Raw genomic sequence first — 15,306 nt, forward strand, 5'->3', positions numbered from 1 at the left:
CAAAGACAAAAGGGAAGGGTTGATACTGATAATGTTGTCCAGGTGTCGAGAGTAGATACCGGTCAAACAGAGAAGACAAATACTGAACTGTCAGTAGAGAAGATTATTTTGTTTGTGGCCTATGTGATCAATTGTACTGATCAGGTAAAACAAAAAACAATAATAATAGTATAGGGAGCTGAGAAGTTTCTGGGTATAAAAGAAGTATCTTGGGAGCATATTAAAACAAGACTTGAAGCAGATGGGAAAGTAGGAGGACCAGGTGATAAGACAAGCTGATTGTTGTACAATGGAATGCAAGAAGCTTAATAGCGAATGGTCAGGAGTTTAAGGGATTTATTAAAGATTTAGAAAATAAACCAGGAATCATATGTGTGCAAGAGACATGGCTTAAATCAGAAATGGAGTTTGTTATTAAAGGATTTGACAGCATCCGCAGAGATAGAGGGGAGGGTAGTGGAGGTGGATGTATAATATTTATAAAACAAGGAATGCAATATAGAGTTTTGGGGAAAGGAAAAGAGTTAGAATATCTAATAATTGAAGTATGGACTAGAGAAGGAAACATCAAAGTTGTTAACTTGTATAATCCATTTCGTAAGTTGTCATTAGAATTGGTGGATGAAATGATGATACAATTAGTAGGGAAAGTGATTTGTTGTGGAGATTTTAATGCCCATAGCACATTGTGGGATAACTGTAATGATACAAATGGAATGGTGATTGAGGAGGTAATGGAGATGATAAATTTAGTGTGTTTAAATGATGGAAGTGGTACAAGAATTAATATCAGAACTGGTACAGAATCAGCAATAGATCTTACATTAGTTTCAGATTCATTAGCAGGCATTTGTACATGGGAAGTAGTTAGAGGAACAACAGTAGGAAGTGACCATTATCCTATTATAATAGAAGTAGGCTTGAATCTAAAAGAATTTGATATAGTAGGATTGCAGAAGTGGTCATTCAATAGTGCTGAATGGGATAGATTTAGGAATATTAGTGATCAAGAAATTGGAAAAATTGATAGAAATAAAGATGTTGATAATTTAAATGATTCATTTTGTAAAGTTGTTCTAGAGGCTGCAGAGAAGTCAATAAAGAAGAGGGCAGGTAAGTGTAAAAGTAAGATTGTACCATGGTGGACAAAGGAATGTAAAAGAGCGATACAATTTCGAAATAAAGCTTTTAAAGTGTTAAAAATGAATCACTGTTTTCAGAATCTTATTGAATATAAGAAGTTGCAAGCAAATGTAAGGAGAGTCATAAAAAGTGCAAAGAAAGAATATTGGAGGAAATTCTGTTCCTCAGTAGGAAGGGAGACAGAAATTGGTAAAGTCTGGGGGATGATAAAAAGAATGAATGGGATAAAGAGAGAATATGGATACCCAATTTTAAATGATGGAGGGGAAATAGCAGTGAGTGATAAGGAGAAAGCAGAGATGCTGGCTAAAGTATTTGTAACAGTTCACAGTTCAGATAATATTAGTGATGAAGGGAAAAGGGGGAGGGAGACTACAGTAAGAGAGAATGAAGAATTACAGCAGGAAGAAAATTCGAATGACCTACTAAACAAACCTTTTAATATGGTATAACTAAAACATGCTATCCAAAAAAAATAAGATGTCAGCACCAGGAATTGATCAGATTTGTTATATAATGATAAACCAGCTCAGTGAAAATTCAAAGGAGGTATTATTGGAACTATTTAATAAAGTGTGGGAGGATGGGAAACTGCCACAGAGCTGGAAGGAGGCTGTGGTAGTGCCAATACGCAAACCAGGGAAAGACTGTACAAATCCGGGAAATTATAGACCAATAGCTTTGACTTCTAACATATGCAAAATAATGGAGAAAATGTTAAATGAAAGGTTAAAGTACTATATGGAAAAGAACGGATATATAGCCAAATATCAAAGTGGCTTTAGGAGAGGTAGAAATACAATGGATCCAGCTGTATGTTTAGAGCATGAAATTAGAAGAGCACAAGTAAACAGAGAAAGTGTAGTGGCTGTCTTCTTTGACATTGCGAAGGCCTATGATATGATGTGGAGAGAAGGTTTGTTAATTAGAATGTGTAAACTAGGTATCAAAGTAAGAATATATAGATGGATTAAGGACTTTTTACAAGGAAGATTAATACAAGTTAGAATAGGGGAGAGTTATTCAAGAAAATATATTGTTGAGAACGGAACACATCAAGGGAGTATAATAAGTCCTTTATTATTCTCCATACTAATAAATGATGTTTATAGAGAAATAGAGAATGGGATGGGATTTTCACTTTTTGCGGATGACGGGGCGATTTGGAAGAGGGGAAGAAATCTGAAATTTATTGTTAAAAGACTACAGGAAGCTATTATGGAAATAGAGGAGTGGTCATATAAATGGGGGTTTACATTTTCAGTAGATAAGACAAAGATAATGTTGTTTACAAAGAAAATAATTTGTACTGAGGTCAAATTAAAGTTATATCATCAAGAGTTGGAAAGAGTGAAACACTTTAAGTTTTTGGGGATATGGTTTGATGAGGGAATAAAATGGGATGTACATATCCAGAAAGTAATAGAAAAGTGTAGGAAGGTGTTAAATGTTATGAGGTGTTTGGTGGGAAGTGATTGGGGAGCTGACAGAACAGCACTGAAGGCAATTTATTGTGGATTAATTAGATCAGTTCTTGATTATGGTTGTGTGGTGTATGGATCGGCATCAAGCACATCCCTCAAAAAATTAGATAACATTCAGTTTCAGGCTTTGAGATTATGTACAGGGGCATTCAAAACAACTTCAACGGCGGCTCTGTTGGTGGAGATGGGGGAAATGCCGCTGGAATTGAGAAAAATACAGCTATCTCTGAATTATTGGGTCAATTTACAGGGCCATAATGAAGATCATCCAGCACAAGGTACTTTAAAACCTTGTTGGGAAAAGGAGAAGAGGGAGACAAAAAGCTTTGGATGGACCGTTTTGAAAAAGGCAAGAGAGTTAAAATTAACTGAATTAAAAATCAGTCCTACAGTACCATTACCAGTAGTGCCACCTTGGATAATACCTGAAGTGAAAGTAGATTTAGTGCTATTAGAAAAGAAGAACAAAGACGTGTCAATTTTTGACTCACATACTATACAGGAATATATTAATAATTATTACAGTTATATTCAGATTTACACAGATGCATCAAAGAATTTAGTTAATAAGATAGGAGTAGCTTTTGTTGTTCCAGAGTTTCATATTTCAATAGCAAAGAGAATAAGTGATAATATATCAGTATACACAGGAGAAATGTTAGCAATCCTGTTAGCAGTACAGTGGATAGAGGAAATAAGACCATTGAGAGTTATAATATGTTCAGATTCAACTTCATCATTAGTCAGTTTACAGAACAGTCATTCAAACAGCAGAGCCGATATTTTAATAGAAATACAACAAACATTATATAGAATTCAAATGATGGGCATTGAAGTTATATTTTTGTGGGTACCAGCACATATTGGAGTCAGGAAATGAAATGGCAGACAAGGCTGCAAAGGAGGCCACAAAAAGAGAGTATGTTGAAGTCACAGTTAACATCAGTAAGATGGAAATGAAAAGCATTATTAAACAGAGGTTGAAGGAAAGGTGGCAAAAACAATGGGAGGAAGAGAGGAAAGGACGGTGGTTTTACAAAATTCAGAGGAGAGTGGGAGAAATGAGATGTGCAGGAAGGAGAAGGAGAGAAGAGACAATTATATCGAGACTTAGATTTGGGCACACAGGGTTAAACAGCACTTTATTTAAAATAGGTAAACATAACACTGGCCGATGTGAATATTGTGAGCAACAGGAAACAGTAGAACATGTCATGATACATTGTAAAAAATATGAGGCAAAAAGATTAGTAGTTTTGATTTAGTAGAAATTCTTAGAAAAAACTCAAAAGATAAATGCTACGGAATTGTTTTTCACTATCTTAGAATAATAGATATGATTGAGAGGATTTGAGACTTAATTTTATTTTGTTGATTTTATTTTATTTATTATTATTATCATTTATTTATTTATTTTTGTTTAGAATAAAGTAAATAATAGACATTCAGATCCACACTCCATACCAGTCGGTGGCAGTAATGCACCATTACGTTGTGTGCCAACCGCCAAAAAAAATTCAACAAGAAGAAGAAGAGTGTGTAGGATGACCACAGAGGGGGACAGAGAAAGGAGGAACCCGGATCATGACACATAGGACTAAATTAACTGGTTTATTCAAGTATTAGAAATCACTAAATCATAAATGTAATCATTTATACCAAGGTACAGCCTACCAACAGAACTATTTTTAATTATTTTTTTATCCGTTAAATTAGGCCACTGTATAGCAAGTAGCCTGACTTTAACACACCAACAACGACTGTTTGCTCACGTAATATTGTGTATCATTATTATTATTTTTTATTTTAATAATTTTTTTATGTGTATTGCATTATGCATATTGCAGATGAAATAATCGGAGCATAAATATTACCACATGACATAGCTCAGCTGTATTTTATCATTGAGGAGACTATGCATGACAGACAGCCTAGGTGTTTTTGTTTAAAATATCTTAACGAAAATAATATACTGACTTGCATAGGCCTATTATATCTTAATGTGTTTCTAAATGACGTGAGTTAAGTGGGGGTTAACTGAGAATGAATGGGGCAAAGTCACGTAAGAGGAGGCAACGCTTCCATCGGAATATGATTGGATATGACTGTTCGTGATCAGCTGTGTTTGTGCGTGTTCAGCATTCACAAATCAGTCTAAATGAACGATATACTGTAATGCCATTAATGGGAAGACTGTTCTAAAAAAGTAAGGTGGGCAACAGCCCATGGGCCCAGCCTTTGCCCATTTACGTTTTTTTGATTTGTTTGTTAGGCCTATATGCCAGTCAGAGTTCAGAAATTATTAGCGCATTTACACTGCGCACGCAAGATCTAAACGGGCCAGTTGGGGCTACAGTGTCACACCCCTGGACTCAATGTTGTGTTTTTCCTGCATGTGTTCCATTCCCCATGTTCTGTGTGACCCAGTTTCGGTTCCTCCTTGATTGATAAGTTCCCAGGTGTGTCTCCTTAGTCCCTCGTTAGCCTGTCTTTAAAACCCATGTCCTTTCAGTCTGTGTTTGTCGGGTCTACAAGTCGGAACGTGTGTGTGAACGTTTTTGGATTTACCCGTGTTGGATTAATAAAAACCCTCGCGATTATTCTCGACTCTGTGTTCCTTCAGGCACAGTATTGTGACATACAGCTTACATCTATGACCTTCGAGGCCACAATCAAACAGCATAAACTGGTATTTATGATTCTTTTACATCGAACACGTTTTGAATCGCGTCTGCACCGATTTGTTTAACACATGGCAACTTTAAAACTCCATTAAGCCTTTAGTCCCAAAAAGTGCACATTTAAAAAAAATTATAATTATAAATTCTCAAATGTTCACACCTCATTTATTTACAGAGGATGATTCTACAGTATATTACTATATTATTAATGTTCCACTAAATTATGCGAGCATCTGATATGTTTTGAGCACTCTCTTTCGTCTTACTGTCATAACACACAGTGGGGAAGAAATCTCGTCATAAATGAAAAAAAAAAAAGAAAAAGCAATTTAATGAGTTTATTATTTTAAAACATAGCTATACCTATGATATATTATAGACTATCACACAAACAACAGCCCTGTTTTTTTATTTTATTTTATTTTTTTGAATATCTGCACGATCGTAAATGTACATTAAACAACAACTTTAATCAAGACACAAAATTAATGTTTCGCTCCATCAGAAAGAAAATGCTGCATTTCCGAACAACAGTGTTTTGTTCCTCATCGTTACACTGACCAGCAAATGATTCAATCAGGCTATAAGTACAGTTGTTTGCAAAGATAATTGATTCAGATTTTTAAATGGATCAGTTTACGCAGTCATTTAATATTTCTACTTTAAAATGTTATATTTACACTTTACAGCTATGCACAATCTATTAATTTTGTTGATGGTGATTTAATTTGTTTATAGCCAGAGTGTATTTTTATTCAATTGAATTCATTGATTAAATAAGAACCTGACATGAGAGGACACAGATATTACAGTAACTTTTATAATACTTCCATCCATCCATCTTCTACCGCTTATCCGGGGCCGGGTCGCGGGGGCAGCAGTCTAAGCAGAGAACCCCAGACTTCCCTCTCCCTAGACACTTCCTCCAGCTCTTCTGGGGGGACACCGAGGCGTTCCCAGGCCAGCCGGGAGACATAGTCTCTCCAGCGTGTCCTAGGTCTCCCCCGGGGTCTCCTCCCAGTGGGATGTGCCCGGAACACCTTCCCGGGAAGGCGTCCAGGAGGCATCCGGAACAGATGCCCGAGCCACCTCAGCTGACCCTTCTCGATGTGGAGGAGCAGCGGCTCTACTCTGAGCTCCTCCCGGGTGACTGAGCTTCTCACCCTATCTCTAAGGGATCACCCAGCCACCCTGTGGAGAAAGCACATTTCGGCCGCCTGTATCCGGGATCTTGTCCTTTCGGTCATGACCCAAAGCTCATGACCATAGGTGAGAGTAGGAACGTAGATTGACCGGTAAATCGAGAGCTTAGCCTTGCGGCTCAGCTCTTTCTTCACCACGACAGACCGGTACATCGACCGCATTACTGCAGAAGCTGCACCGATCCGTCTGTCAATCTCCCGTTCCATCCTTCCCTCACTCGTGAACAAGACCCCAAGATACTTAAACTCCTCCACTTGAGGCAGGAACTCTCCACCAACCTGAAGTGGGCAAGCCACCCTTTTCCGACTGAGGACCATGGCCTCGGATTTGGAGGTGCTGATTCTCATCCCAGCCGCTTCACACTCGGCTGCAAACCGTCCCAGTGCATGCTGAAGGTCCTGGCCTGATGAGGCCAACACGACAACATCATCCGCAAAGAGCAGAGACGAAATCGTGTTGTCACCAAACCTGACCCCCTCCGGCCCCTGGCTGCGCCTAGAAATTCTGTCCATAAAAATCATGAACAGAACCGGCGACAAAGGGCAGCCCTGCCGGAGTCCAACACGCACCGGGAACAAGTCTGACTTACAGCTGGCAATACGAACCAAGCTCCTGCTCCGTTCGTACAGGGACCGGATAGCCCTTATCAAAGGGCCCCGGACCCCATACTCCCGGAGAACCCTCCACAGGCCGCCGCGAGGGACACAGTCGAATGCCTTCTCCAAATCCACAAAGCACATGTGGACTGGTTGGGCATACTCCCATGAACCCTCCAGCACCCTGTAGAGGGTATAGAGCTGGTCCAGTGTTCCACGGCCTGGACGAAAACCACACTGTTCCTCCTGAATCCGAGGTTCTACTATCGGCCGGATTCTCCTCTCCAGTACCCTGGCATAGACTTTCCCAGGGAGGCTGAGAAGTGTGATCCCCCTGTAGTTGGAACACACCCTCCGGTCCCCCTTCTTAAAAAGAGGGACCACCACCCCGGTCTGCCATCCCAGAGGCACCGTCCCCGACTGCCACGCGATGCTGCAGAGGCGTGTCAGCCAAGACAGCCCCACAACATCCAGAGACTTGAGGTACTCAGGGCGGATCTCATCCACCCCCGGTGCCTTGTCACCGAGGAGTTTCTTGACTACCTCGGTGACTTCAGCTTGGGTTATGGACGAGTCCACATCTGAGCCCTCAGCCTCTGCTTCCTCAATGGAAGACGTGACAGCGGGATTGAGGAGATCCTCGAAGTATTCCTTCCACCGTCCAACGACATCCCCAGTTGAGGTCAACAGCTCCCCACCTCTACTGTAAACAGCGTTGGTAGGGCACTGCTTCCCTCTCCTGAGGCACCGGACGGTTTGCCAGAATCTCTTCGAGGCTGACCGATAGTCCTTCTCCATGGCCTCACCGAACTCCTCCCAGGCCCGAGTTTTTGCCTCCACAACCACCCGGGCTGTAGTCCGCTTGGCCTGCCGGTACCTGTCAGCTGCCTCTGGAGTCCCACAAGCCAACCAGGCCTGATAGGACTCCTTCTTCAGCTTGACGGCATCCCTTACTTCCGGTGTCCACCACCGGGTTCGGGGATTGCCGCCTCGACAGGCACCGGAAACCTTACGGCCACAGCTCCGAGCGGCCGCTTCGACAATGGAGGTGGAGAACATGGTCCACTCGGACTCAATATCTCCAGCCTCCCTCGGGATCCGGTCGAAGCTCTGCCGGAGGTGGGAGTTGAAGATCTCTCTGACAGGAGACTCGGCCAAACGTTCCCAGCAGACCCTCACAGTACGTTTGGGTCTGCCGAGTCTGTCCAGCTTCCTCCCCTGCCATCGGATCCAACTCACCACCAGGTGGTGATCGGTTGACAGCTCCGCCCCTCTCTTCACCCGAGTGTCCAAGACATACGGCCGGAGGTCGGATGAAACGACCACAAAGTCAATCATCGACCTACGGCCTAGGGTGTCCTGGTGCCACGTGTACCGATGGACACCCTTATGCTTGAACATGGTGTTCGTTATGGACAAGCTGTAACTAGCACAGAAGTCCAATAACTGAACACCGCTCGGGTTCAGATCAGGGGGGCCGTTCCTCCCAATCACGCCCCTCCAGGTGTCACTGTCGTTGCCCACGTGGGCGTTGAAGTCCCCCAGTAAAACGACGGAGTCCCCAGTCGAAGCACTTTCCAGCACCCCTCCCAGAGACTCCAAGAAGGCTGGGTACTCTGCATTGCCGTTCGGCCCGTAGGCACAAACGACAGTGAGAGACCTATCCCCGACCCGAAGGCGCAGGGAAGCGACCCTCTCGTTCACCGGGGTAAACTCCAACACATGGCAGCTGAGCTGGGGGGCTATAAGCAAACCCACACCAGCCCGCCGCCTCTCACCTTGGGCAACTCCAGAGTGGTGAAGAGTCCATCCTCTCTCGAGGAGTGTGGTACCAGAGCCCAAGCTGTGCATAGAGGTGAGTCCGACTATCGCTAGTCGGAACCTCTCTACCTCACGCACAATCTCGGGCTCCTTCCCCGCCAGTGAGGTGACGTTCCACGTCCCTAGAGCTAGTTTCCGTGTCCAGGGATCGGGCTGTCGAGGCCCCCGCCTTCGACTGCCACCCGATTGTCTAAGCACCGGCCCCTTACGGTCCCTCCTGTAGGTGGTGAGCCCACGGGAAGGCGGCCCCACGTCGCTCCTTCGGGCTGAGCCCGGCCGGACCCCGTGGGGGGAGGCCCGGCCACCAGGCGCTCGCATACGAGCCCCAACCCCGGGCCTGGCTCCAGGGTGGGGCCCCGGCTGCGCCATACCGGGCGACGTCACGGTCCTTTGATTGTTCCTTCTCATAAGGGGTTTTGAACCGCTCTTAGTCTGACCCGTCGCCTAGGACCTGTTTGCCTTGGGAGACCCTACCAGGGGCATATAGCCCCGGACAACATAGCTCCTAGGGTCATTCGGGTACTCAAACCCCTCCACCACGTTAAGGTGGCAGTTCAAGGAGGGGCTTTTATAATACTAATAATTATAATGTCATGTAGGTATAGGGCCCAAACATAACCTCAAGCCCAGGTGCCCACGCCCCCCTAAGTCCTGCCCTGCATATCACCACTTTGTTACTTCAAAATAGGACTTAAACGACTTGAAAACATGATCTGTTGTTACTTTTTAGTAATCAGTTTGAAGTTTAAAGTAAATCTCAGTGTCTGTGACCAATATTTACAGAATTTTGATGACTGATGATTCGAAAAATTCAAAAATAGTTCAAAGTTAACTATTTAAAACACTAGCTGAACATAAGTTCACAAATAAAATATATGGTTTAAATTGTTACTGAATTATTATTTTGGAATACACTTATAAACATTAACTTAATGAGATCAATACTTGGATTAATAAAATATTGATATTGATATTTCTTTGTGTTTGATAGTGTAAATGTTTATTTAACCAAGAAAATGTGTCTGGGACATGGTTACATTTAATTAAAAAAAATAAAATAAAAAACTTTGAGGACCTTCCCTTCTCATTTCAGAACATCACACCACTGGAATATACATAAAACATATTTATTTATTTATACATTTATTTTTCTTTATAATTAAGTAGTCAGTATTTAATAGATTGTGAAAGAATTATTATTAGTTCCATACACAGAGATATAGAAATTGTATGCTGATTTAAAAGAAGAAAAAAAAACACTTTCACTGCTTAATTCTGCATGTGTAAATTAAAGATAAGTGTGCATATATTGATCTTTCTTTTTAAAGATATGACTGCTCAATGTAAATGTTTACTAATTTCTGGGATGGATTTTTTTTATTTTATTTTTTTACAGAACTATTCATAACAGCTTTTAATTTAACCCTCTGGAGTCTAAGGGTATTTTTGTGGCCTGGAGAAGTTTTGTCATGCCCTGACATTTGTGCTTTTTGTCAGTTTCTTATAAATATCTAAATGGGTAAAGTCTAATCTCACTGTAATCAGCACAAACTGGGCTGTAATAATATGTGAAATGCATGCATGTACATGATTGTGTTTGAGAAAAAAATAATATTATGCATGGTTAGTGAAAAACTAAAAATGTTAAAACACTTGAATAAGGCAAAAAAACACATAAAGAACAATGGTTCCCGGGATTTTTGAGAACTGGAGCTTGTAGCCTAGAATTTTTCTTTCTAAATTATGTGAAAATCATCTTGTTTACTCACTCACAGAAAACAATATATTGATTTAAATTTTCGAAGACACTTTTTGTTGGTAAAAGTCATATGCGAGTAGGCGTCAACTACCATGAATATCATTGTGATTTACACCTGAGAAGACAAAGGGCCGCATAATGAGCTGCATATGTTTGTGTTTCACAAATGACTAAATTTGTTGCAGCATATACAGGTGCATCTCAATAAATTAGAATGTTGTGGAAAAGTTCATTTATTTTAGTATTTCAACTCAAGTGTGAAACTTGTATATTAAATAAATTCAGTGCACATAGACTGAAGTAGTTTAAGTCTTTTGTTCTTTTAATTTTTATAATTTTGGGCCACATTTAACAAAAACCCACCAATTCACTATCTCAACCAATTAGAATACTTCATAAGAGGGACTGAGAGCTCTCGGACTAAATCTAAAATATCTTAAACTGTGTTCCAAAGATTAATTGAGGTCTTACGGGTTTGGAACAACATGAGGGTGAATTATTAATGACATAATTTTGCTATTTTGGTGAACTATCCCTTTAATGTTAACAAATGAAACCTCATAAAGTGTTTGAGTTGACCGTGTGTCTGAGAACAACATACTGTACATAAACACATTTACCACTGTTAACAAATTTGGAACTAATTTAGATAAAAAGATCACATCTTAATTGGTAAGTTTGCTGATTTCAACATTTGCATACCTTTGTAACCCTTGTGTAGTTGTTATATTTAAATGAACAATATGTAGTCTTTCTCCATGTTACCAGCACCCAAATATCACAGTTCATTTTTCAGAAAAAGTCTGCAAATAGTCTGAATGATGCAAAATACATTAGTTAGTTTATCATTGTAGATATGAGTCATTGTCTTTTCTCGTTCTGTCTTTAGTCTGTGTGAATGCGGTATTACAGAGAAACAGTGTTTCATCCTGACTTCAGCTCTGATATCAAACCCATCACATCTGAGAGAACTGGATCTCAGTGAGAATGAACTCGGAGACTCTGGAGTGAAAAACCTCAGTGATCTACTGATGAACGCACAATGCAAGCTGGAAAAACTGAAGTACAATTAATGTTTATTTATTTTAAATTATGTTACAATGTTTATAGGATTGCACTGATTTGCACTTTTTTTAATCTTGCAAGTAATTGTTTAATTTCGAAGCATTTGATGCAATGTACTGATTGTTTACATGTGCACAAATCTGCCGTTTATCAGATAATGAAGAATAGAGGCATTACATAAATAGTTAAAAAGTGGGAGGGAAAAAGAAAGGAACTACCTTCCAGCGTACAGAAGTAAAGTGGCTCAAAACAGGCTATTGGAAACAAAATGCCTGCTGTACTTCTTTAATAAGGCGGTCATCATAGATCTGAGTTTTTGTATTTTATCTTTCTGTCTTCAGTCTGTGTGGATGCAGTATTACAGTGAAACAGTGTCTCATCCTGACTTCTGCTCTGAAATCAAACCCATCACACCTGAGAGAACTGAACCTGAGTGGAAATCAACTAGGAGACTCTGGATTTGAAAACCTCAGTGATCTTCTTATGAACCCACAATTCAAGCTGGAGAAGCTACAGTTAGTACCATTATACTGTACAACAGTTACAGAGAGATTAATGTTTACTGTTTAAAGACATTAGTAACATTGCATCTTCTTGCCTTTGACATTGGTCATAACTATCTAACTAGTAAATAATTGCATTTAACCCTTTAACTGTCACTCCCTTTAAAAAAAAGGCTTAAAAGTGCAAATTCCAAACTTAAATTGTTGTTTTTGTTTAAAAATGTTATAGAAATTTAAATATACTCTAATTAAAATGTGCTACATTAATTTTATTTTATTTATTATAAATATTTTACATAACGGGTTTTACTTTGAAATTGGTATAAAATTAAAGCCTTATGTGTAAATAAGTTATGTTCCAAATTTGAAGTTGATGTGAAAAAAACAAAACAAAAAAAAAAAAACAATTGAGATTCCTGTGAGGTTTTATTTAGGGCGTCATACCACAAACATCCACTGGGTGCCATCCAAACTCCATTACATTTTCAGTAATGTCTAGATTTCTCTGTCAATATTAATTTTATCTCAAAATATCCACCAAATATTGATTCCTGAGATTTAGACCTTTCCAATTATGTTTTTGCCAAGATTATAAAAAGTTTTGATTGTAAAAAGACCGTAATAAATTCTGTAATATGACACTTGACACTGCCCACTGTAGCATAAAGTCAGAGACGTTCGGATCCATTTGCAGTATTTTATTAAGGCAGAGATAATGAAACAGCGTCAGGTATTTAAAGGGATAGCCAGAATCAGTAACAGTACCAGGCAGAGGTTGGGGCAGGCGGCAGAGAATCAAAGGCGGTATACCCAATCCAAAGTCAAACACGGAAGGATCAAACACTAGGAAAATGCTCGGAAATACCAGACAAAACTAAACAGGACTTTGCAATGTGAGTGTGGATAAGTGCAACGTTTATAGTGTCATTGATAGGAAGCAGGTGTGGTTAAATAATGAGATCCTAGGCAGGGGTTTATGGGAAATGAAGTCCAGGGTGTACTGTGTTGTGTGAAAATCTGTGTGGTGAATAAATGGATGTGCAGTGACTGGATAATGACATAGCCCCCACCCCTTTTTTTTTACCTAAAATTAATTAATTAATTTATATATTTCAAATGATAAATTATATAACTAAACAAAATAATTAATTAGGTGAAGCTGTGTGCTTGAATTTGTCATGGCATCATCCTATGCAATGTGGTGAATTATTAATTGCTCATAGGCTATTTTAGTAATTTAAATAACATAGGTTATCTTAATATATTGATTAATAATATTGTATTATAATAGCCTATTACACCACCCAGATATGTATTTACGTCCTTCTAATTCTCGGTGTCAGTGCATGCTTGTTTAGTTTAATACGGACTGTTATGAAAAGTGAATAGTGTAGCCTGCATAAAAAAGCCTTAAACATAAGACAACAGCACAAAAATATATTTGATGACTAGACAAAATAATTTCATGACTCTAGACACTTCTTTGTGAAGACAGTAGCTCTAAAGTAGTTCTTTAGCCATATAAAAACAGCTGTCATGTGTGTGGGTAAAATTAACCTGCTGCCGCTTTTAGGTATACAGCGACCTCTGGCGGTTCTAGTGTTAAATACATTCAGTGCACACAGACTGAAGTAGTTTAAGTCTTTGGTTCTTTTAATTGTGATGATTTTTGCTCACATTTAACAAAAACTCACCAATTCACTCAACAAATTAGAATATGGTGATATGCCAATCAGCTAATAAACTAAAAACACCTGCAAAGGTTTACTGAGCCTTCAAAATGGCCTCTAAGTTTGGTTCACTAGGCTACACAATAATGGGGAAGACTGCTGATCTGACAGTTGTCCAGAAGACAATCACTGACACCCTTCACAAGGACGGCAAGCTGTATCCAAGCATGTTAACAGAAGGTTGACTGGAAGGAAAAAGTGTGAAAGAAAAAAAATTACAACTCACAGAGAGAACTGCAGCCTTATGAGGATTGTCAAGCAAAATCGATTGAAGAATTTGAGTGGTCTTCACAAGGAACAGACTGAGGGTTAAGGCATCAAGAGCCACCACACACAGACGTGTCAAGGAATTTGGCTACAGTTGTCGTTTTTCTCTTGTGAAGTCACTCCTGAACCACAGACAACGTCAGAGGCCTGTTGCCCAGTAGTCCAAAGCCCTCTTTTTCAGATGAGAGCAAGTTTTGTATTTCATTTGAAAACCAAGGTCCTAGAATCTGGAGGAAGGGTGGAGAAGTGCATAGCCCAAGTTGCTTGAAGTCCAGTGTTAAGTTTCCACAGTCTATGATGATTTGGGGTGCAGTGTCGTCTGGTGGTGTTGGTCCTTTGTGTTTTTTGAAAACCAAAGTCACTGCACCCATTTACCAAGAAATTTTGGAGCACTTCATGCTTCCTTCTGCTGACCAGCTTTTTGAAGATGCTGATTTGATTTTCCAGCAGGATTTGGCACCTGCCCACACTGCCAAAAGCACCAAAAGTTGGTTAAATGGCCATAGTGTTGGTGTGCTTGACTGGCCAGCAAACTCACCAGACCTGAACCCTAGAGAGAATCTATGGGCTATTGTCAAGAGGAAAATGAGAAACAAGAGACCGAAAATGCAGATGAGCTGAAGGCCACTGTCAAAGAAACCTGGGCTTCCATACCACTTCAGCAGTGTCACAAACTGATCACCTCCATGCCACACCGAATTGAGGCAGTCATTAAAGCAAAAGGAGCCCCTACCAAATATTGAGTACATTTACAATAAATAAACATACTTTCCAGAAAGCCAAAAATTCACTAAAAACGTTTTTTTTTATTTTTTTTTATTATTATAATTGGTCTTATGAAGTATTCTAATTTGTTGAGAGTGAATTGGTGGGCTTTTGTTAAATGTGAGCCAAAATCATCACAATTAAAATAATCAAAGACTTAAACTACTTCAGTCTGTGTGCATTGAATTGATTTAATACACTAGTTTCACAATTTGAGTTGAATTACTGAAATAAATGAACTTTTCCATTACATTCTAATTTATTGAGATGCACCTGTATGCCTAAGGTT

General features: G+C 39.8%; 1 protein-coding gene and 1 long non-coding RNA gene across 2 annotated transcripts in view; one reads left to right on the forward strand and one right to left on the reverse strand.

Annotated features, from left to right (window-relative positions):
- The window catches only part of LOC132159591 (uncharacterized), a 124,175-nt gene extending 111,910 nt beyond the window's left edge, over positions 1 to 12,265 (reverse strand). The window contains exon 1 of the long non-coding RNA XR_009437881.1: positions 12,182 to 12,265. This is a non-coding gene — a long non-coding RNA (uncharacterized LOC132159591). The remainder of the gene's footprint in view (positions 1 to 12,181) is intronic.
- Positions 1 to 15,306, forward strand: part of LOC132159554 (uncharacterized) — a 1,375,546-nt gene that overhangs the window by 548,321 nt on the left and 811,919 nt on the right. The window contains exons 46-47 of the mRNA XM_059569099.1: positions 11,577 to 11,750; positions 12,094 to 12,267. Coding sequence (XP_059425082.1) covers positions 11,577 to 11,750; positions 12,094 to 12,267 — 348 coding nt within the window. The remainder of the gene's footprint in view (positions 1 to 11,576; positions 11,751 to 12,093; positions 12,268 to 15,306) is intronic.

This window comes from Carassius carassius, chromosome 16 (assembly GCF_963082965.1).
Source record: "Carassius carassius chromosome 16, fCarCar2.1, whole genome shotgun sequence".
Classification (NCBI taxonomy): Eukaryota; Metazoa; Chordata; class Actinopteri; order Cypriniformes; family Cyprinidae; genus Carassius; species Carassius carassius.